The sequence below is a fragment of the Rhinatrema bivittatum genome, chromosome 18, assembly GCF_901001135.1.
Source record: "Rhinatrema bivittatum chromosome 18, aRhiBiv1.1, whole genome shotgun sequence".
NCBI lineage: Eukaryota > Metazoa > Chordata > Amphibia > Gymnophiona > Rhinatrematidae > Rhinatrema > Rhinatrema bivittatum.
In genome coordinates, this window is record NC_042632.1 from 58,063,757 (window position 1) to 58,086,824 (window position 23,068).

The 23,068-nt window shown below is 43.0% G+C and overlaps 1 protein-coding gene across 1 annotated transcript in view; it reads right to left on the reverse strand.

Annotated features, from left to right (window-relative positions):
• Positions 1-9,586: 9,586 nt before the first annotated feature.
• Positions 9,587-23,068, reverse strand: part of TMED9 (transmembrane p24 trafficking protein 9) — a 30,950-nt gene continuing 17,468 nt past the window's right edge. Inside the window, exons 2-5 of the mRNA XM_029583710.1 lie at positions 21,279-21,379; positions 13,854-13,979; positions 13,410-13,556; positions 9,587-11,328 (exon numbers count right to left, since the gene is read on the reverse strand). Coding sequence (XP_029439570.1) covers positions 11,179-11,328; positions 13,410-13,556; positions 13,854-13,979; positions 21,279-21,379 — 524 coding nt within the window. The 3' untranslated portion in view covers positions 9,587-11,178. The remainder of the gene's footprint in view (positions 11,329-13,409; positions 13,557-13,853; positions 13,980-21,278; positions 21,380-23,068) is intronic.

Here is a 23,068-nt window from a genome sequence, read left to right on the forward strand (position 1 = left end):
TCCTTACCTGCTAATTTTCGTTCCTGTGGTACCACGGATCAGTCCAGACGCCCATCCTAAGGATTTATGGGATTGGGATTGTCTCTCTGCTCAAATTGTTTTCCGTATACCACGTGTTTAGTGGCTGTTTCATGGTTCATTTTGCAAGTTTAGTTGCCTCTTAAAGTTTAGTACACACTGTACAGTTGTTCATGTTGAAAGGGTTTTTATATCTTGATCCATCCATCTTGTCTCTTCAGGCTTTGATATTCTTAATACTGAAGGATGACAGAGGGTGCACTGGCTTATATGGGAGCACCCTGCAAGGTTTTCTCTGACTCCATCTGCTGGAAGGGGGACATAACCCACTGTCTGGACTGATCCGTCATACTACAGGAATGAAAATTAGCAGGTAAGGAACAATTTTCTTTTTTTCCACTTATTTTTCTCCTGTTTATTTCATTATCATAAACACTGATCAACTTTAGTGGTACAAATTGCAGTACGCTCTTGGTTTCAGTGATTTAAAACATGTGGGGTAGCTTACTCATCTTTATTATTTACTTGCCTCTGTGGCTTGAGATATTTTGGACACAATTTACATGCTTTCTCTTTCAGCTACATTACAGTTGAAGTCTACGATATTTATGATACAGTAGGACCGCCATGAACCGATTGGTGCCATTTTAATTCTTTCTGCTTTACATTTTGTTCCTTGTTTCATTGTGGTAGAAAGCTGTATTGCACACATGGTTTTGTTATCTTAAAATATTTTAGGCAGGCTGCTTTCACTTTATTTTCCAATGTGTGTGGAGTGACTTAACGTTTTTTGGACAATCAAAATGTTTTCTCCCTATTATGTGAGAGAGAGACAGTTGATCTCTGGTTTACATTTTGTGATGCAGTTGGGATCTTATGGACTTGTTGACGCCATCTTGATCATTTCTATTTTTTGTTCTGCCCCTTACTTCAATACCAATGTCCCTTGGAGAGCCTGGAAACCATGAGGGGGCGACAAAGTAGGGGAACCAGGTGAAGAGCACTAGCAAGATCTCCCATTTGATTATCTGGGATTCTGGAAAATTAGAATTTTCTAGGTGGAGATAGAGGGAAGGGGGAAAGTGTGTTTGTGAATGGAAACTGTGAAGGTGTGTTATCAGCCCAAGGGGTCATAAGAACATAAGAAAATGCCATACTGGGTCAGACCAAGGGTCCATCAAGCCCAGCATCCTGTTTCCAACAGTGGCCAATCCAGGCCATAAGAACCTGGCAAGTACCCAAAAACTAAGTCTATTCCATGTAACCATTGCTAATGGCATTGGCTATTCTCTAAGTGAACTTAATAGCAGGTAATGGACTTCTCCTCCAAGAACTTGTCCAATCCTTTTTTAAACACAGCTATACTAACTGCACGAACCACATTCTCTGGCAACAAATTCCAGAGTTTAATTGTGTGTTGAGTAAAAAAGAACTTTCTCCGATTAGTTTTAAATGTGCCCCATGCTAACTTCATGGAGTGTCCCCTAGTCTTTCTACTATCTGAAAGAGTAAATAACCGATTCACATCTACCCGTTCTAGACCTCTCATGATTTTAAACACCTCTATCATATCCCCCCCCAGTCGTCTTTTCTCCAAGCTGAAAAGTCCTAACCTCTTTAGTCTTTCCTCATAGGGGAGTTGTTCCATTCCCCTTATCATTTTGGTAGCCCTTCTCTGTACCTTCTCCATCGCAATTATATCTTTTTTGAGATGCGGCGACCAGAATTGTACACAGTATTCAAGGTGCGGTCTCACCATGGAGCGATACAGAGGCATTATGACATTTTCCGTTTTATTCATCATTCCTTTTCTAATAATTCCCAACATTCTGTTTGCTTTTTTGACTGCCGCAGCACACTGAACCGACGATTTCAATGTGTTATCCACTATGACACCTAGATCTCTTTCTTGGGTTGTAGCACCTAATATGGATCCTAACATCGTGTAATTATAGCATGGGTTATTTTTCCCTATATGCATCACCTTGCACTTATCCACATTAAATTTCATCTGCCATTTGGATGCCCAATTTTCCAGTCTCACAAAGTCTTCCTGCAATTTATCACAATCTGCTTGTGATTTAACTACTCTGAACAATTTTGTCATCTGCAAATTTGATTATCTCACTCGTCGTATTTCTTTCCAGATCATTTATAAATATATTGAACAGTAAGGGTCCCAATACAGATCCCTGAGGCACTCCACTGTCCACTCCCTTCCACTGAGAAAATTGCCCATTTAATCCTACTCTCTGTTTCCTGTCTTTTAGCCAGTTTGCAATCCACGAAAGGACACCTATCCCATGACTTTTTACTTTTCCTAGAAGCCTCTCATGAGGAACTTTGTCAAACGCCTTCTGAAAATCCAAGTATACTATATCTACCGGTTCACCTTTATCCACATGTTTATTAACTCCTTCAAAAAAGTGAAGCAGATTTGTGAGGCAAGACTTGCCCTGGGTAAAGCCATGCTGACTTTGTTCCATTAAACCATGTCTTTCTATATGTTCTGTGATTTTGATGTTTAGAACACTTTCCACTATTTTTCCTGGCACTGAAGTCAGGCTAACCGGTCTGTAGTTTCCCGGATCGCCCCTGGAGCCCTTTTTAAATATTGGGGTTACATTTGCTATCATCCAGTCTTCAGGTACAATGGATGATTTTAATGATAAGTTACAAATTTTTACTAATAGGTCTGAAATTTCATTTTTTAGTTCCTTCAGAACTCTGGGGTGTATACCATCCGGTCCAGGTGATTTACTACTCTTCAGTTTGTCAATCAGGCCTACCACATCTTCTAGGTTCACCGTGATTTGATTCAGTCCATCTGAATCATTACCCATGAAAACCTTCTCCATTACGGGTACCTCCCCAACATCCTCTTCAGTAAACACCGAAGCAAAGAAATCATTTAATCTTTCCGTGATGGCCTTATCTTCTCTAAGTGCCCCTTTAACCCCTCGATCATCTAACGGTCCAACTGACTCCCTCACAGGCTTTCTGCTTCGGATATATTTAAAAAAGTTTTTACTGTGAGTTTTTGGGGGGGGATCTAGGTTGGGGGATCCACTCTCCATAAATGATCACTTTCTTTGTGGCTTTTCATTAAATGTTACATAGGATGGCTAAATTAGTTTTATGTTCTCTGAACATTGATGGTCTGCACTGAGCTATCAAAAGAATAAAGATATTTACTGAATTTCATAAAGCTAAAGTAAAATATTGCTTTTCCTCAAGAAACCGACCTATATGATATAGAGCAGGGTTGGCCAGCTCTAGTCCTTGAGAGCCACAAAAAGGCCAAGCCTAATGTAGAGCATCACAAGCTGAGAAGGAATTGGGTAGGACAATGTTACTTCTCTTTACCAAGTGATAACATGGAGTAGCTATTCTGATACATAAAACTACTCCTTTTCAATATGAGCGCCAATTCTCTGATGGAAATATTTTATTTTAGGTACCTTGTTTAGGAGAAGTTGTTCCTCTGTAATATATATATATATGCGCTGAATCAGTATTCACAGGTTTTTTCACTAATATTCTTGCAAAGTTAGTGCAATATGATTACTGGGGGACAGTTCAATGTTACAGATAATCCCTTGATAGAGATTGCAAACCTGAAAAAACTCCTAGAAGAATCAGGCAAATACTGGGTGAACTTTTTCTTAAACATCTTGATGATCAAGGATGGGACAAGATGGCCGCCGTGTAGGATGCTGCATCGGAGTTCCCTCTGTGCGGTATTTTCCTTTCTCAAATTTTTTTTTTGTTTTCTAATGCTTCACACAAAAACGAAGGTGAAATTAAGGGGAGTGAGTGTCACCTTACCCTCCCCCGATCCTCTTCAGCCCCACATCAGCTGCAACTTCTTCACCAGAGAGCTTGGTTGCTGGGGTGGCTATGCTGGAGCGTGCACCGTCCGCCATGACCTTTGCTACTACTCTGAGCCCTGGTGTTCCACACAGACCTGCTCACCCTGGACAAACAGATGAGTCCTCTCCAATATCGGCTACGGTAGGAAACTCCTTATGTTTGTTTATTTATTTTATTTAAGAGTTTTTATATACCGTCATTGTTATTTACCATCATAACGGTTTACAAAAGGGCACCTGTATCAAAGAAAATAGTGGATCATAATTTACATTGGTGGTGCCATTAATATTCGGTAACAAATAATATTATGAATAATATGGTATATGATAAGGCATTTGTGTTTCATGGGGAGAATTCAATCTGAAGCGTTGGGGGAGACCCCAGAGATTATCGTGGAGAGGCTGGGATGAGTTCTACAGGAACTACGGGGGAACTTGAACAAGTTTCCATTATGAACATAAGAACATGCCATACTGGGTCAGACCAAGGGTCCATCAAGCCCAGCATCCTGTTTCCAACAGTAGCCAATCCAGGCCATAAGAACATGGCAAGTACCCAAAAACTGTCTATTCCATGTTACCGTTCCCAGTAATAGCGGTGGTTATTATCTAAGTCAACTTAATTAATAGCAAGTAATGGACTTCTCCTCCAAGAACTTATCCAATCCTTTTTTAAACACAGCTATACTAACTGCACTAACCACATCCTCTGGCAACAAATTCCAGAGTTTAATTGTGCGTTGAGTAAAAAATGACTTTCTCCGATTAGTTTTAAATGTGCCACATGCTAACTTCATGGAGTGCCCCCTAGTCTTTCTATTATCCGAAAGAGTAAATAACCGATTCACATCTACCCGTTCTAGACCTCTCATGATTTTAAACACCTCTATCATATCCCCCCTCAGCCGTGTCTTCTCCAAGCTGAAGAGTTCTAACCTCTTTAGTCTTTCCTCATAGGGGAGCTGTTCCATTCCCTTTATCATTTTGGTAGCCCTTCTCTGTACCTTCTCCATTGCAATTATATCTTTTTTGAGATGCGGTGACTAGAATTGTACACAGTATTCAAGGTGCGGTCTCACCATGGAGCGATAGAGGCATTCTGACATTTTCCGTTTTATTCACCATTCCCTTTCTAATAATTCCCAACATTCTGTTTGCTTTTTTGACTGCCGCAACACACTGAACTGACGATTTCAATGTGTTATCCACTATGACACCTAGATCTCTTTCTTGGGTTGTAGCACCTAATATGGAACCTAACATTGTGTAACTAGAGCATGGGTTCCCTGTACGTACCTGGATCAGTCCAGACAGTGGGACTGTGAGGTACCTTGACACAGAGCACTGTGAACAGGTACTACAGGAACGAAAATTAGCAGGTAAGTAATAATTTTCTTTTATTTTTCCCTATATGCATCACCTTGCACTTATCCACATTAAATTTATTCTGCCATTTTGATGCCCAATTTTCCAGTCTTACAAGGTCTTCCTGGAATTTATCAAAATCTGCTTGTGACTTAACTACTCTGAACAATTTTGTATCATCTGCAAATTTGATTCTCACTCGTCGTATTTCTTTTCAGATCATTTATAAATATATTGAAAAATAAGGGTCCCAATACAGATCCCTGAGGCACTCCACTGTCCACTGCCTTCCACTGAGAAAATTGTCCATTTAATCCTACTCTCTGTTTCCTGTCTTTTAGCCTGTTTGCAATCCACGAAAGGACATCGCCACCTATCCCATGACTTTTTACTTTTCCTAGAAGCCTCTCATGAGGAACTTTGTCAAACGCCTTCTGAAAATCCAAGTATACTATATCTACCGGTTCACCTTTATCCACATGTTTATTAACTCCTTCAAAAAAGTGAAGCAGATTTGTGAGGCAAGACTTGCCCTGGGTAAAGCCATGCTGACTTTGTTCCATTAAACCATGTCTTTCAATATGTTCTGTGATTTTGATGTTTAGAACACTTTCCACTATTTTTCCTGGCACTGAAGTCCGGCTTAACCGGTCTGTAGTTTCCCGGATCGCCCCTGGAGCCCTTTTTAAATATTGGGGTTACATTTGCTATCCTCCAGTCTTCAGGTACAATGGATGATTTAATGATAGGTTACAAATTTTTACTAATAGGTCTGAAATTTCATTTTTTAGTTCCTTCAGAACTCTGGGGTGTATATCATCTGGTCCAGGTGATTTACTACTATTCAGTTTGTCAAACAAGCCTACCACATCTTCTAGGTTCACCATGATTTGATTCAGTCCATCTGAATCGTTACCCATGAAAACCTTCTCCATTACGGGTACCTCCCCAACATCCTCTTCAGTAAACACCGAAGCAAAGAAATCATTTAATCTTTCCGCGATGGCCTTATCTTCTCTAAGTGCCCCTTTAACCCCTCGATCATCTAACGGTGCAACTGACTCCCTCACAGGCTTTCTGCTTCGGATATATTTTAAAAAGTTTTTACTGTGTGTTTTTGCCTCTACAGCCAACTTCTTTTCAAATTCTCTCTTAGCCTGTCTTATCAATGTCTTACATTTAACTTGCCAACGTTTATGCATTATCCAATTTTCGGCCCCACCACTGTTACCTCTCTCACCAAGTCCTGTGCTCCACTGAGAATTAGATCTAAAATTGCTCCCTCTCTCGTCGGTTCCTGAACCAATTGCTCCATAAAGCTATCATTTATTCTATCCATCGTTCAAGAACTCTCATGATCTTAAAGACCTCTATCATATCCCCCCTCAGCCGTCTCTTCTCCAAGCTGAACAGCCCTAACCTCTTCAGCCTTTCCTCATAGGGGAGCTGTTCCATCCCCTTTTATCATTTTGGTTGCCCTTCTCTGTACCTTCTCCATCACAACTATATCTTTTTTTGAGATCTGGCTACCAGAATTGTACACAGTATTCAAGGTGCGGACTTACCATGGAGTGATTAGAGGCATTATGACATTTTCTGTTTTATAAACCATTCCCTTCCTAATAATTCCCAACATTCTGTTTCCTTGGTCTGTCTGCTCAAACTCCTTTTTGTTTTCTCCTTCTTTTAGGAGTGTCTCTGCCTGGCTATCTTGAATTCTCATTGAAGGTACTGGAAGCATCTTTTACGATGATCAGGGGTAGTCATGCAAGAGCGATTACACATTTCATACAATTATTCTATTGTTGAACAATCTTAATACTTATATTATTACTTGCTTGATCTTATGCCTTTTGCTGCTTTGACAATGGTTATACTGAAGGGCTGCAGGGTAGGCTCTGTCCTGATATAGGATACCCTTTCAGTTTTGGTCTGTCTCCATCTGCTGGACAGGAGGCTCAACCCATGGTCTGGACTGATCCATAGTACTACAGCAATGAAAATTATCAGGTAAGAACTAATTTTCCTTTTTCCTATGTTGTTGGTACTGATGTATCACAACAGCCAGCTCCTCCCCAGCACTGTCTATAATCCTATTGAAGTGAGGTCTGCCACCTTCACACCAGACAGGCAAGTTACCAGGTGGTCCTCATGTCCACCTGCCACCTAACTTTCTAATAATCAAATCCCCAACTATGACAGCTGACCTAACCCTTCCCTCCTGGGCAGTAGCCCTGGTAGACTTGTCCTCCGAGTAGATCCTTGATATGGGATCACTTCGTGCTATACCAGCGTAATGCTCTCTCCAACTGGGAGACCTTTCTGAGCCAAGGCAGCACCTGGGACTTGGCTACTAAGTCCCTGAAGGTCTCATCAATGTACATCTGTCTGCCTCAGCTCCTCCAAATCTGACACACTAGCCTCCAGAGATCGGACTTGTTCTCAGAGTCAGGAGCTCTTGCCCCAGGTGCACATACGATCTCTCATGGGCAGATAAAAAGTTATACATGACACCTGATGCAAAAGACTAAAAAGCCCCCCCCCCCCCTTTTTTTCAAAGAAGTATATCTCGCTGCTGCAGGAGGCCATTTCTTGCTACAGAATCCAAGAGGAACTCTTTGTGCTGTTCTGTCATTGCCAGAGGCTCCACTCAGCCACTGAGATAATGAGACCTCTAATTCAAATGGCAATTTCAGCTAGATAGGGTGAATTGGCAGTAGTGTGGCAATAGATCTTTTGATTCCTTGGAAAGCTTGTTAGGTCCCCATTTGAAATTAGTTTTCTTTTTGCAGAGATTATCAAAGGCTGAAGCATTTGGGCCAACTGAGGAATGTGTCCTCCAGTATGTTAGGAGACCACAGACTGTTTGCAGGTCTTCTCAGGTTTGAAGAGTGCCCCACTGGTTGTGGGATGTGATGGGTACCTTTATCCCATTATATGCCCAGGAACTTCACCTGCTGGGAAGGGTTTTGTGTTTTGGCCATATTAGTAAGCCAGAGTGCCTCATTCTTGAAGGAAGGAGATAAGGGCGTCCAAGGCTTGCTGCATATCTGTCTGACATGCCTTGGAGTAAGATATAATCAACAGCGTGAAGCTGGATCCCTTCAAGCTTTAGAAACTTTCCAAGCATGTCTGCCTGTATCCCATGGCAAATAGTTGGGGTGTGTAGGAAGCCTGGTGGCAAATGTTGGAAGGTGTACTGTACTGTACTGCTTCCCATTCAAAGGCAAATTGGTTTTGGGACTTTTCAGTTAAAAGAAGGCATTTAATGTGTCCACTACTACCTGGCACTGGCCTTTGCCATGCTGAATGGCTCCTATTAAATTGATTATCAATATCTCTCTCCGCTTGTGATGAGAAATGAAAATATAAATGTATTCCTAAAATCTTGTGCTCTCACCTACAAAAAATTATTAAATTGAGACATCAGGGATTACTGCATGTAAGGGAACAGCTACTTCATTCAACTTATGATAATCAAAAGTCATGAGCCACACTCAACTGAGGCTTCAGCAGTCCTAATTATACCAGCTATCAACAAGTCATTCAGCACCTGTTGGCTTTCTTTCTGTCCACCCTTAGCCTTATGTTGGGTACAATGAACAGGTTTTTTAGGTGAGTCAAAAGCCATTGCATCATTTGGTGCACTGCTTACTTCTACCACTTATGGCATACTATGGCCCTTGATTGCTTGTGACATATTTATAGTTTGCCTTCTATCAAAGTCCAATTAAGTTTTCTAATTACATTAATTCACCTTTGGCATTCATTGCTAGAGGATGTGATGAAAGCTATTCATCTAGCTGCATTTAAAAAAGGTTTTGACAAGCTCCTGGAGGAAAAGTCCATAAACCACTAAGGTAGAGTTGCAGAAATTAACTTCTTATCCTAGGGATAAGCAGCATGAAATCGATCTACTCCTTGGGCTCCTGCCAGATACTTATGACCTGGACTGCCACTGTTGGACACAGAATACCAGGTTTGATAAATCTTTGGTCTGATCCAGGATGGAAATCTTATGTACTTATGGCAAAGGTATGACATTTGCTACCTCACAGCAATAGCTCTGACAAAGGGTTCTGGAGCCAGAAGCCAAAGGCAAGCTGAGAGGGTGAGGTTACAAAACCTATACCCAGAACACAAAGGTTCTGGGAGCTAGAAGCTGCAGTCAGAAGCAGACTGCAAAGAGAAGTGTTGCAACAGAGTCAAAGCAGACAACAAAAAGTTGCTGTTCCTTGGTTGCTAAAGAGTGAGCAGTAGCTGCCAGAAAGTCACACAAAGGAAGACCAGAATAGTGTGCTCCAAGACTTAAGAAAACTCTTACAGGCCAATAGAATCAAATAAAATCTTTATTTGCAGAGCATAACATTTACAAAATAAAATATCCCATTTCAGTAGCCAAGAGGCCAGAGAGACAGGGGCTCACACACACAGATTTCCCCTCTGGAAGAAGTTGGTTCTGTAAGTGAAATTAATTTTGATTTCCACCACTGCACCCATCTTATCCCCAAACCTAGGAATTCCTATTTACAGAAAACATTAGCTGGAAGGTAGCAGTCAGTCATGCAGCAGTCCCATTTCTCGTAAAATAGGTGGCAATGCGCAGAGCACAAGAAGCAAAGTGCCAGCCCATACGAGCTCTAGATGTGCCCTTGCCAGGAGCCGCTCTCACCTCCAAAGGACTGGAACCTGCTAGGATCTCATTATTAGCCATCTTGCTAGCAACATACTCCTTGACCATCAAATAATCAAGGCATTACACCATCACAATCAGTACAGAGTAGAGCAATGCTCCAAGGAAGCTGAGCTCAGCCACAGCGCTGAGAGAGTCAATCCCCCCCCTAAAGAAGAGCAAAAGCTCCTCATGCTGCAGCAAAACACAACAGGAAAGAGGCACCGATACTGCAAACTGCTCTGGAGCCTTGTGCCAGTGCAGGAAATCAGTGAGAAACTGCATAAACATTTACATAGTAACATTCACCATTAAAACCCTTAACTTGTGCTACTTGTACTGTGCTTAGTTTCATTAAAAACAAAAATGGGGATTTTTCAGGAATTATCTTCCAGACATAAAAGCCAAAGTTGAAATTGGTATAAAAGGAAGAAAATTGGTTTAATTGGGGAAAAATAAAATTTTAATATGAACATTTATGCATTTGAAGAAGAGAAAATGGGTGCGACTTACCCTTCTGTGAGCTGATCATGGCATGAAAATTGTGTGCCTTTAGCTCATGGTGAGTTACCATCAGGTACTGCACCCATTTCCCTGTTCCGAGAAGGCTCATAATCTAAGTTTGTAGTGAGGCAATGGAGGGTTACAAAGAGCTGCAGCCGCATTTGAATCCTGGCTTCCCTGCCTGCCACTCTAACCCCTCGGTTACTCCTGCACTCCACAACAGTTTAATCTGAGTGGCTGTCCTGTAGCTGGCATGAGTTTTACATATAAAAGATCGCTTCAGTACTGCAATACAAAAGCACTGGGCTGGCATTTCATTAAAAAAAATAAAACCCCCATAAATTATTAAATGATCAAAAAATGCATGTAAATCAATAAAAATTGAATTACTTCAATAAAATCAGGTAAATTTATTGGTGCGATGCTGCAAAAACTGAAAACTTGAGAACACTCTTCCTAAAACTTCTGGCTGTACTGCATGAAATGGGGCAGGAAGGAAGAGCGAATACTGCAGAGGGTCAGCATTTACAGAGCAACATTCACAATTAAACCTTTAACTTGAAAGACAGGGAAGCTCAAACAAGCACCAAGACAGTGGCCAGTGCAGCGTTTATGCTCTCTGGGCTTCCTCCCGGTGCTAACTTCCTCCTTAATAACCTCAATGTTTTGGGGGTATTACAGCCATGCAGTGGGGGCAGTACTAGGTCTCAGCTTTATTTTCTCCATAGGTTCCTAGTTCCAATCCCACTAAACCAGCTTCTTGGCTTCAAAGAAGCACTTGAGGTGTCTCATTTGCCAGACACCAACAGCAATGAGAATGAGAGTCTGCAGAATAGACCACCAGAGGACTCGCTGGTTAGTGCTCTCACTGGTTTGTCGGAAGCGCTCTTCTCGCCACTGCAACAAATCAAGAAGAATATTGTCACTGCAACATCACTGGCAGGGAGGAACCAGTAGAAAATGAAGTGAATGGCTGACACCTTACAGCTCTGTACACAGTATGAGGAGAGGACATGGCAGATGAAAAATATACAGGGCTTGAACTACTCATTAGGTTCTCCAATCTGTCCCATCACTCTTCTACACTTCCTACCTATTATTCTCATGCTTCCTTTCCTTCTTTATATCTCCCTCCTGCGATTGGTAGAGAAGAGATGTCAGCAGTCCTGAGGCAGGAGCCTGTGCTCTCACTGCACCTATGCATGGCTGCCTCCTGCGATTGGTGGAGAAGAGATGTCAGCAGTCCTGGGACAGGAGCCTGTGCTCTCCCTGCACCTATGCATGGCTGCCTCCTGCGATTGGTGGGAGAAGACCTGTGCTCTCCTGCGATTGGTGGAGAAGAGATGTCAGCAGTCCTGGGACAGGAGCCTGTGCTCTCCCTGCACCTATGCATGGCTGCCTCCTGCGATTGGTGGAGAAGACCTGTGCTCTCACTGCACCTATGCATGGCTGCCTCCTGCGATTGGTGGAGAAGACCTGTGCTCTCACTGCACCTATGCATGGCTGCCTCCTGCGACTGGTGGAGAACTGATGTCAGCAGTCCTGGGACAGGAGCCTGTGCTCTCACTGCACCTATGCATGGCTGCCTCCTGCGATTGGTGGAGAAGAGATGTCAGCAGTCCTGGGACAGGAACCTGTGCTCTCACTGCACCTATGCATGGCTGCCTCCTGCGATTGGTGGAGAAGACCTGTGCTCTCACTGCACCTATGCATGGCTGCCTCCTGCGATTGGTGGAGAAGACCTGTGCTCTCACTGCACCTATGCATGGCTGCCTCCTGCGACTGGTGGAGAACTGATGTCAGCAGTCCTGGGACAGGAGCCTGTGCTCTCACTGCACCTATGCATGGCTGCCTCCTGCGATTGGTGGAGAAGAGATGTCAGCAGTCCTGGGACAGGAACCTGTGCTCTCACTGCACCTATGCATGGCTGCCTCCTGCGATTGGTGGAGAAGAGATGTCAGCAGTCCTGGGACAGGAACCTGTGCTCTCACTGCACCTATGCATGGCTGCCTCCTGCGATTGGTGAAGACCTGTGCTCTCACTGCACCTATGCATGGCTGCCTCCTGCGATTGGTGGAGAAGGGATGTCAGCAGTCCTGGGACAGGAGCCTGTGCTCTCACTGCACCTATGCATGGCTGCCTCCTGCGATTGGTGGAGAAGACCTGTGCTCTCACTGCACCTATGCATGGCTGCCTCCTGCGATTGGTGGAGAAGAGATGTCAGCAGCCCTGGGACAGGAGCCTGTGCTCTCACTGCACCTATGCAGGCTGCCTCCTGCGATTGGTGAAGACCTGTGCTCTCACTGCACCTATGCATGGCTGCCTCCTGCGATTGGTGGAGAAGGGATGTCAGCAGTCCTGGGACAGGAGCCTGTGCTCTCACTGCACCTATGCATGGCTGCCTCCTTCGATTGGTGGAGAAGGGATGTCAGCAGGCCTGTGACAGGAGCCTGTGCTCTCACTACACCTATGCATGGCTGCCTCCTGCGATTGGTGGAGAAGGGATGTCAGCAGTCCTGGGACAGGAGCCTGTGCTCTCACTGCACCTATGCATGGCTGCCTCCTTCGATTGGTGGAGAAGGGATGTCAGCAGGCCTGTGACAGGAGCCTGTGCTCTCACTACACCTATGCATGGCCTGCAGATGCAGCCAATCAGAGGAAAAGGCAGAAGTGCATCCAGTGTCTGCCCCGGGGCTTCTGAATGCTGGCTGGGGGGGGGGGGGATGGAATTTGCTAGTCATTGCTGCTCACCCAAAATGAGGTGGAGAACAATGTTACCCAGCTTCAAGTTATGGAACAAGTTACCAGTGATGCTACAAAAATTGTTAGAAAACAACTGAAAACTTTACTTTGTCAGGAAGCTTTTATTGATTGTTGAACTGTTTTGAATGGTTTGAGTGTCATTCGAGATATAAGGCTATCTATGGCCAGTATAATAGTGGGGGAAGAGAACTGATAGTATAGTGAGAGAAACTCACCCGCTGATAGTTCTGTTCCTTCTGGATCTGCTCCACCTGTTCTATCAGCTGTCTCACTCGCAGTTGCAGTTCACTCAGTTTATCTTTGGCTGCAATCTCTGCATAATCATTTGCATGTTCTCCCACCTGAATATCCAAGTGCACCCTCTGCAAAGCAATGTAAATCATTACCCATGATTGACGGCATTAAGCTCTCCTTCCCTTTCCCCAGTCAGCCCCTACGTCCTTGGGCCTCATTCCCCACTCCCCACCCTCCTACATTCTTTACTGAAGCCTTCCCTGCTCCTCGGTCAGCCAGCCTCCTCCTTCGCCCATTCTTCAATGCACCTAGCCTTGACATATTCCTCTGCAAACAGCCTACATCTCTCCCCCAGCAGAGAGTCACCATATGCTCACAGCTACAGGCCCCGTGCCCAACTAGCCAGTCACTCAGTTGGCTCTTACCAACATCCCCCCAGCAAAGAGGGAGAACTTAGTAGAATTGGAGTGTAAGCAGATCTGGTGTTCTCCAGGCGTGTGAGAAGTGAAGGTAAACCTGCCCTCTGAGCCATATTGCCGAGAAAGGATCACCTGCAAGACAGAAGAGAGCACGTCGGGAAACAGTCCAATCCTATATTTGTTCTATTAAACTTCCATCGTCCAAAGGCTCTGCTAAGATGGTTTAAAGAAATAAAACGTTTATTTATTTATTTATAGATTCTTATATACCGCGGTACGTATAGTTATACATCACCTCGGTTTACAGTAAAACAAATTAGCAACAGGCTTTACAAATAACAGGTTAAACAGAAAAAAAAAGAAAAACATTTAACAGCTTTACAAAAAATAACGGGTTTAAAGGGTAAAATACTAACTTCATTAACTATAATAACCAAAATATATTAATTTTCAAAAATTATGCAGGGGCTATTAACTGTCAAAGGCAATATCCAATGTCAATTTAAAGTCAATAAACAGAAATTGCATAATGGAGGGGGGAAATAGCGGAACAGCGGAATTAGCAGGATGAGATAAACATAGGGAGAGAAGAATATGGCGCAGGTAAGTAAGAATACGGGATAGCTGAATTTCAGGTTAGTTATTGATCATTGTGAGAAGGCTTGGTCAAACAACCATGTTTTGAGGTTTTGTTTGAAAGTTTTGTGGCAGGATTCGAGACGCAGGTCCAATGGCATATTGTTCCAGATATTGATACCCGCTATGGAGAATGCGCGGTCTCTAGTGGATACGTGTTTGATGTGTTTTAGTGGATGAGAGGCTAATTTAGCTTGGTGGATATTTCTAATTGGTCTGTTGGATGTGCGGAATATAAACTGATCAGAAAACCATTGCATCTCTTGGTTGTGAATTGATTTGTGGATGAGTGAGAGTACTTTAAAAGTAATCCTGTAGGATACAGGAAGCCAATGTAGAAACATGAGCGCTGGTGTGATGTGTTCGTGTCGTCGAGTATTAGTCAGTAAACGAGCAGCAGCGTTTTGCAGCATCTGTAATGGTTGAATTGTGTTTTTTGGGAGACCCAGAAGTAATGCATTACAGTAGTCTATTTTTGGTAGAATTGTGGCTTGTAACACAGTCCGGAAGTCCTGAGAATGTAATAGCGGTTTAATTCTTTTCAGTGTATGTAACTTAAAGAAACCATTTTTAAATTGTAGTCGAGATGAAATTCTTTAAGGAAAAGTGATTGTCAATCATGACCCCAAGGCTGCGGACATGCTTCAAATTGGGATGGTCTGTTGTTGAGATAGGTGAAGTGTTAGAGGTGGTGTTCTTGTGTGGCGTTATGATGAGGAGTTCAGTCCTGTTGGTGTTGATTGCAAGAAAGTTTTCCATGAGTAGATTTTTTATTTCAGCAAGTGCCGAATCCCAGGTTTTCATGGCATTAGAAAGTGAATCATTGATGGGGATGATGATCTGTACGTCGTCGGCGTATATGAAATGACGGAGATCCAATTTCACCAGTAGTTTACAGAGCGGAGATAGATATACATTGAAAAGAGTTGATGAAAGGGAGGACCCTTGTGGGACACCTTGTGAAAGATTTCTGGGTTTTGAAGTTTGGTGTCCCATTTTGACACTGTATGTCCTATCTTTCAGGAAAGATTGTATCCAGGATAAAGCAGTGCCGGTGATGCCAATTTGTGAAAGGAGAGAGAGAAGGGTAATGTGGTTGACAGTATTAAATGCCGAAGAGATATCAAGTAGGGCCAGTAGATAAGAGTGACCAGTGTCAAGGATTTTTAGAATGGAGTCTGAGAGGGACACGAGCAGAGTTTCGGTGCTATGGTTCTTCCGGAATCCGTATTGTGAAGGGAAGAGTAATTGATTTTCGTCGAAAGTCTGTGAGTTGTTTGTTTATGACTTTTTCTAGGATTTTTGACAATAACGGGAGGTTCGATACTGGTCGATAGTTAACCGGTTCAGAGGGATCCAGGTCAGCTTTTTTAAGGGTAGGATTTATTATAGCATGTTTGAGTTGCGTGGGAAAAACTCCCTCTGTAATGGATTTGTTGATGATGTTAGAAATAGCAGGGGTGATTCTAGAAGGAATGGCAAGGAGTGTTTTTGTTGGCATGATATCAATGGGGTGTAAGGCTGGTTTGATTTTTTTTAGAATTGCTTCAATTTCAGAAGCAGTAGAAGTTTCAAAATTTGAGAGTGTGGGTGAAGCACTTGGGGTGCTAGTGGGTGAATGGATTACTGGCAGATAAGGAGAAGTAAAACGAGCCATGATATTGGAAATCTTGTCCTGGAAATAGGAGGCTAATTTCTCACATTTATTTTCATCCTCATGTTCAGGGTAGATGTTAATTGAAGGGGAGATTAAGTTAGAGATGTATTGGAAGAGGGCTCGTGGATTAAACTGGTATTGATGAATTTTAGTTGAGTAAAAGTTTTTCTTGGCTTCATCAGTTGATTTATGATACTTGTGGAGTAGTGATTTGAATTTTTGTTGTTGAATTGAATCTTGGTTTTTGAGCCATTTTTTTTCCAGTTTACGGAGATCGCGTTTCATATTTCTGAGGTCAGTGGTGTACCATGGTTTCTTATCTTTCTTCTCTGAGTTGATCTCTTTTGTTATTAGCGGGCAGAGTCGATTGGCAATGCCGCTGGTGAGTTGATGCCAGGTCGTCAAGCAGAGTTGGCATCAGAGAGATCTAAGTTATGGCTCTCTTCAGTGATAGCTTCAATGATGTCTTCCATTTGGCATTTTTTTCTGAATTTGATAGTTTTATTTTTAGGGTATGTAGAGTGGAAATTACTGTTCACTGTACAGCTAGTGTCTACTCGGTAGTGGTCTGACCATGGTATCGGAGTGCATTGAGGGGGGTCCGATAGGATTAGTGAGTTCGTGAAAATCACATCCAGTGTATGGCCAGCATTATGAGTAGGGCCTGAGACAGCTTGTTTAAATCCAATGGCCTTAAAAGTAGAGAGGATTGCTTCACATGCTGGTGTGAGGGGGGAGCGGTCGAAGTGTAGGTTTAGGTCACCTAGGATAATGGTGGGGATGTTGATGTATTTAGCAATATATTCCGTAAGAGACGATGGGTTTTTTCCAATATGCCCGGTGGGGCATAAATTAAGCAAATTTGGAGGTCCTTTGATTTAACAAGAGGCTCCCAAGACCCTTGCCAACACATTGTATTTATTGCGATTTTATTATAGGCCTTTCCACTAAAAGGCCCAAGGCAAGAAAATATTTTAAAACAAACAGCGTAAAGACTATCAAATGCTGTTTTATGATATCCTTTTATTTCAAAGATCATCATTGACACAAACTATGAAGTAAATAAATCTTCACAGTGAGGAACATTTCTCAAAAAATTATCTGACCAAAAAAAAAAAAGCCAGCAACAATAAGAACAGGCCTCATAGCCAGGGACCTTTAAATAAATGTCAAACACCTAATACATTTACTTTTCCACCTTCGGATGCTTCAAAGGGCCATGGGTCAGGAAGAATTAAGTGCTTATATTTAAATATGAAACTGCACAGGAAGCCACTCTCCATCTGATGCACGTGCAGAAGTTGTTTACAAAAGGATACATGCTAGGAGCCAATAGCTTCTTCCAATGGGTAGCAATCTCACATCTGGGTAATTAAGAAACAAACTTCTAAAGGGGCATTCAAGAAGAAGAATTTATGATTATGGTAACGCCCCCTCGAATTCTGTTCTGACTCCACCTGCTGGACGGGGGACATAACCCACCGTCTGGAATGATCGTGGTACGTACAGGGAATGCACACTTTTCTGAATTCCCTTCCAAGAGGAAGAGAGAGTTGTATATCCCCAGCCATGAGCCACTGTACCAACTTCTTCACGGTCCCTCCAACATTTGTCCTACACATTTATTTATTTATTTTAAGTTTTTCTATACCGGCATTCGCGATAAATATCGCATCATGTCAGTTTACAATTAACAAGTGTAGAGGGAAAACAACAGGTAATAAATAACATTGATCCAAAAAATAGTAACAGTAATAGTAAACATTAAACAAGTGAAAGCTAAGAGTTGCAGTTACAATAAAACAAGGGATTAATATAACTTGGAACCGAGAAAAGAAGCTGGGGATAACATTTTTTTCAACTGATTGAGAAGGTTTTTCTATAAAACCAGACTAGTTTGATGGTGGTGAAAAATGAAGATAATTACAGCACACGGAAATTGCACTGATCAGATTTGTAAAGCTATCAAAGGCTGCTGAAATGCTAAAAAGGGAAATTGGTTCTTACCTGGTAATTTTCATTCCTGCAGTACCACAGATCAGTCCAGACTCCTGGGTTTTGCCTCCCTTCCAGCAGATGGAGAAAGTTTTGCTGACACTGGCATATAACCTGGTGTGCACCTGCAGTCCCTCAGTACTGACCCGTACCCCCCAGCCAAGATACCACTGAACCTAAACAAACATCCCTCCCTCCAAAGGAGTAGGAGAATGTGAAAACAAGAAAACAGCAGAAAACCTGTGCCCTTCTTCAATCTATTTGCAACAGAATGAGCAGACTCTCCAATCCTCTCCCCCTTAATGGGTTAGGTTCTGGACTGATCCGTGGTACTACAGGAACGAAAATTAGCAGGTAAGAACCAATTTTCTTTTCCCTGTACGTAGCCAGACCAGTCCTGATATGTACCTAAGCTTCCCTAAACAGGGTGGGTCTGCAAAAGTCCCACTCTGAGTACACTTTCACCAAAACTCCTGGCCTCTGGGAGCCTGGACATCCAGATGTCTGGTGAAACTGTACACTACCAAGTAGCTGCCCTGCAACTCTCTTATGGCAACACTTGAGGACATTCAGCCCAGGACACCACTTGCAACAGAGTAGAGTGAACTCTTGACATATGTAAGCTGAACCTATCGCCTCTTTCAGCCATCTTGCTATGGTGGATGTGGAGGCTTTATGTCCCTTCTTTCCACCACTCCATAGTACAAAAAGATGATCTGATAGCCAAAAGCTATTAGTGACCTTAAGATAGCGCAACAATACCCTTTTTACATCCAAGTCTCAACTCCCTCGTGAGGCGTAGACTGATCCAGATTTGGAAAAGTTGGTAGTTCCACCAACTTATTAATAATTAAAAGACGAGACCACCTTCAGAAGAAAAGAAGGAACTGTTCGCAACAAGACCCCATCATCTGCAATCCTCAAAAAGGGATCTCTACATGAAAGAGCCTGTAGCTCCGAAATCCTCCTAGCAGAACAAATCTCCACCAAGAAAACAACCTTTATGTACTTTAAAAAATGAATCTGTGATTCAAATGGAAGCCAATGGAGGGCAATTAGGCAAGGTGTTATATGTTCACTTTCCCTATCCTCAGTAGTATTCTCGCAGCAGTGTTTTGCAGAAGTTGTAATGGCCGAATTGTTGACGCAGGTAGGCCCAGTAATAACGCGTTACAATAGTCTGTGCTAGAGAAGATTGACTGTAGTATTGTTCTAAAGTCATTTTGTTGTAATAGTGGTTTTAAATGTCTTAATGTCATTAATTTTAAATATCCTTCTCTGACTTTCTTCGAAATGTGTTTTTTAAAACTGAGTTTGGGCTCAATCGTTATACTTAAGTCACGCACTTTGTCTACAAGGTTAATTAAAGAGTTATCATTTAGTACTATTGGTGAGTGAGTGATTGCTGTAGATTTCCTTAGTAAAATAACTTCCGTTTTATTTAATTTAGAACAAGTTTCATTTGTAATAGCTGGCTGATTATTGTCAGGTACCACTGTACCTGTCAATAATCAGCCTTCTTTGTACCTTCTTTGTCACCCTCCATTGTGAGCCTTCTCGGAACAGGGAAATGGGTGCAGTACCTGACGGTAACTCACCATGAGCTAAAGGCACACAATTTTCATGCCATGATCAGCTCACAGAAGGGTAAGTCGCGCCCATTTTCTCTTCTTCTTATGCAGAAATGTTCATATTAAAATTTTATTTTTCCCAATTAAACCAATGTTCTTCCTTTTATACCAATTTCAACTTTGGCTTTTATGTCTGGAAGATAATTCCTGAAAAATCCCCATTTTTGTTTTTAATGAAACTAAGCACAGCACAAGTAGCACAAGTTAAGGGTTTTAATGGTGAATGTTACTATGTAAATGTTTATGCAGTTTCTCACTGATTTCCTGCACTGGCACAAGGCTCCAGAGCAGTTTGCAGTATCTGTGCCTCTTTCCTGTTATGTTTGCTGCAGCGTGAGGAGCTTTTGTTCTTCTTTAGGGGGGGGGGGGATTGACTCTCTCAGCGCTGTGGCTGAGAGTCTCTAGCACAGACTATTGCAACGCGTTATTACTTCAAAGCGATTCAAACGGAGCTGTACATAAACCCTTGAGAACCAAGTTAAGTCTCCAAGGTGGACACAACTTCCGCACCGGAGGCCGCAAATGATTCGCACCCAGGAGAAAATGCACATCTGGGTGTGACCTAAGGCTGCTCCCTGAATCTTGCCTCTAAGACAGATCAAAGCCACCACCTGAACCCTGAAGGAACTTAAGGCCAACCTCCGCTGCAAAAAAGGCCAAAATTTGTGCCATAGCTGCTAGAGTAGACTCAGCAACGTGCTGTGCTCAGCAGGAGTCAAAGAATCTCCACACTCTGACATAGGCCAAAGATGTTGAAGTCTTTCTAGTTTGTAACAGACAAAACTACATCTTCAAGATAACCTTTACCCCTCAGATGCTTCCTCTCAAAAGCCAAGCACAAGACAGAAGCAAGCTGCCTGATCTGAAAATATGGGGCCTTGACACAGAAGGCTGGGAAGATGAGCAAGGCACAGTGGCCCGCAAACCAGGGCAGCCAAGGCCACTCCGGCACCTCAAGAATCACCCCTCCCAAATAAATCTCTATTCGTCACAACACTTTGCCTACTAGCGGCTATGCGGGAGCACGTACAAAAAAATCCCTTGCAGCCATGGGAGTACCAAAGCGTTGACTCCTTCCGCTCCGCATTCCCTCCTGCGACTGAAGAAGCATAGGGCCTTGGCATTCCCTTGAGTTGCCATCAAGTCCAAGCAGGGAGTCCCCCATTTGTGACGGATAAGCCAAAATGCTTCTTCCGACAACTCCCACTCCCTGGGATCTAGCTGCTGATAGCTGAGGAAATCGGCCTGAACATTGTCTATCCTGGCTATGCAAGGCTGCCAATAACTCCAGATTGTTCTGCCCCACTCAACTCCAGGTCACCTTGTCGGCTGACGTAAGCCACTGTTGTTGCACTGGTAGATGAAACTGTTCCAACAATGGATTCCATTGGGAAAGTTACACACCCTGCAGAGTGGATGGGCCACTTGGACTTTATCTGCAGTCATTGGTTTGTTACGGTATAACTTAAGTCATATTGGTAATTATCTGCTGGATCCAACCCAGTATCTGACCTTATCATCAGGATCCTTCACTTCCACAAACATTCCAAGGCCTGGTGTGGCTGGAAGGTACTCGTCTCGCTGCTTGTCATACAACTGAGTGCGATAGTTACCTGCAGCAGGAAGAAAAGAACAAGTGGTAAGGTTCAGCTGTTTCCCTATCCTCCATCACCTCTTCTGTAATGTACAACTCAGACCTCTGTCCTCCAAATCCCAAAACCCTGCCCAACTTCCCCCACCGAAATTAAGTCCAGGGTTAGACTTACTGGAGCCCCCAGCAAAACTAAGTATTAGGTCCAATAGTTCCAGGTACCCTGAGGTTCTGCCTCAGTGCTGCTAGGCTTTGCCAAGGATGACCCTTTTGGTGCCGGGGACCCAAGAATTGTCCTACTTGCTCCCCACCCTCTAAGAAAAACTGGCCCTGCCCTTACATCACATGCCCTCCAGTTAGTCTCAACAATTTCCCTCCTGTTTCAGTAAGGCAGGGGCCACCTTATCTCTTAAAAGCACAGTATAGGAGAAAGTAAGATCTTGTTTGTGCCTGCTCTGGAAAACTGTTTCACACATCCAGCAAACTTTTATATGAAGAATTATTTCTTTTTACCCCAACTCTGCCCCCTTTCAGCATAATACCATATTGAAGAACTTCTTTCTAGTGAAAAATGCTTGCCTTTATATATTTAAACTCAGAGAATCTCTATTTTTATTTATTTATTTATTTAATTCTTTTATATACCGACCTTCATGACGGATGTCATATCACTCTAGTGGAGTGAATTGCTGAGAGTGGGATTACAGGAAGAATGAGGTTCAGGGGACTACTAAACCAAACAATATCAAGAGGCTACTTGGATTACATCCCTATGAATAAATTCCTAACTTAATCTCTAAGCCGTAAGGTTTAATAGGAACATTCTCCATTCCCTTTATTAACCATGCACCACTATGAATGTGCATATAAGGTACAGTATTGCAGGTGAAATTCTTCAAAGCACAAAGGAAGAGCGGGATCTGGGGGTAAATATATCTGATGATCTTAAGATGGGCAAACAGGTGGATAAGAAGATGAGAAAATGGAGACATTGTTGACCTGAATTTCATTTTCCTTAGTGTAGGCAGATAGACTCAGGACCAATGGGTTATGCTCCCCTGCCAGCAGATGGAGATTGAGTCAGGTTTCAAAGCTGCTGTCACCCTAGATGCTCCCCTGCAGTGACCTCAGCCATTCAGTATTCTCTTCAAAAGTCATAGTGGACAGACTATCGAAAAACTTGATTAAAACCAACTTGACTAAAAATGGATAACCATAACTGTATTCAACCAAACACTAAACCCCAGCAAGACACAGATGCCCTGATCTAGGGATTGGGCAACAGCTTACCCGTAATCTCTTGGAATCAATATTCATTTCACGGATGATTCCTTGGCACCGTTCTTGGCAGCCGTGGGCAGGATGCTGAGTCCATCTGTCTACACTAAGAAATATGAAATTATCAGGTAAGTAATTTCTCCATTTCCTAGCGTGTAGCCAGATGGACCCAGGACCAATGGGATGTATAAAAGCTGCTCGCGGTCCAGTTAGCACCGCCCTAGCAAAGGCTGCGTTCTCTCGGACCTTAACATCCAGGTGATAGAACCTGGAGAAGGTGTATAAGGAGGACCACGTCTCCACTTGACATATCTGGATGGGAGACAGCAGCTTAGCTTCTGCCCATGCGACCGCCTGAGCCCTGGTGGAATGAACTTTAACCTGAAAGGGTAATGGCTTTTCTGCCTCTACAAAGGCTCCCGTGACCACCTCC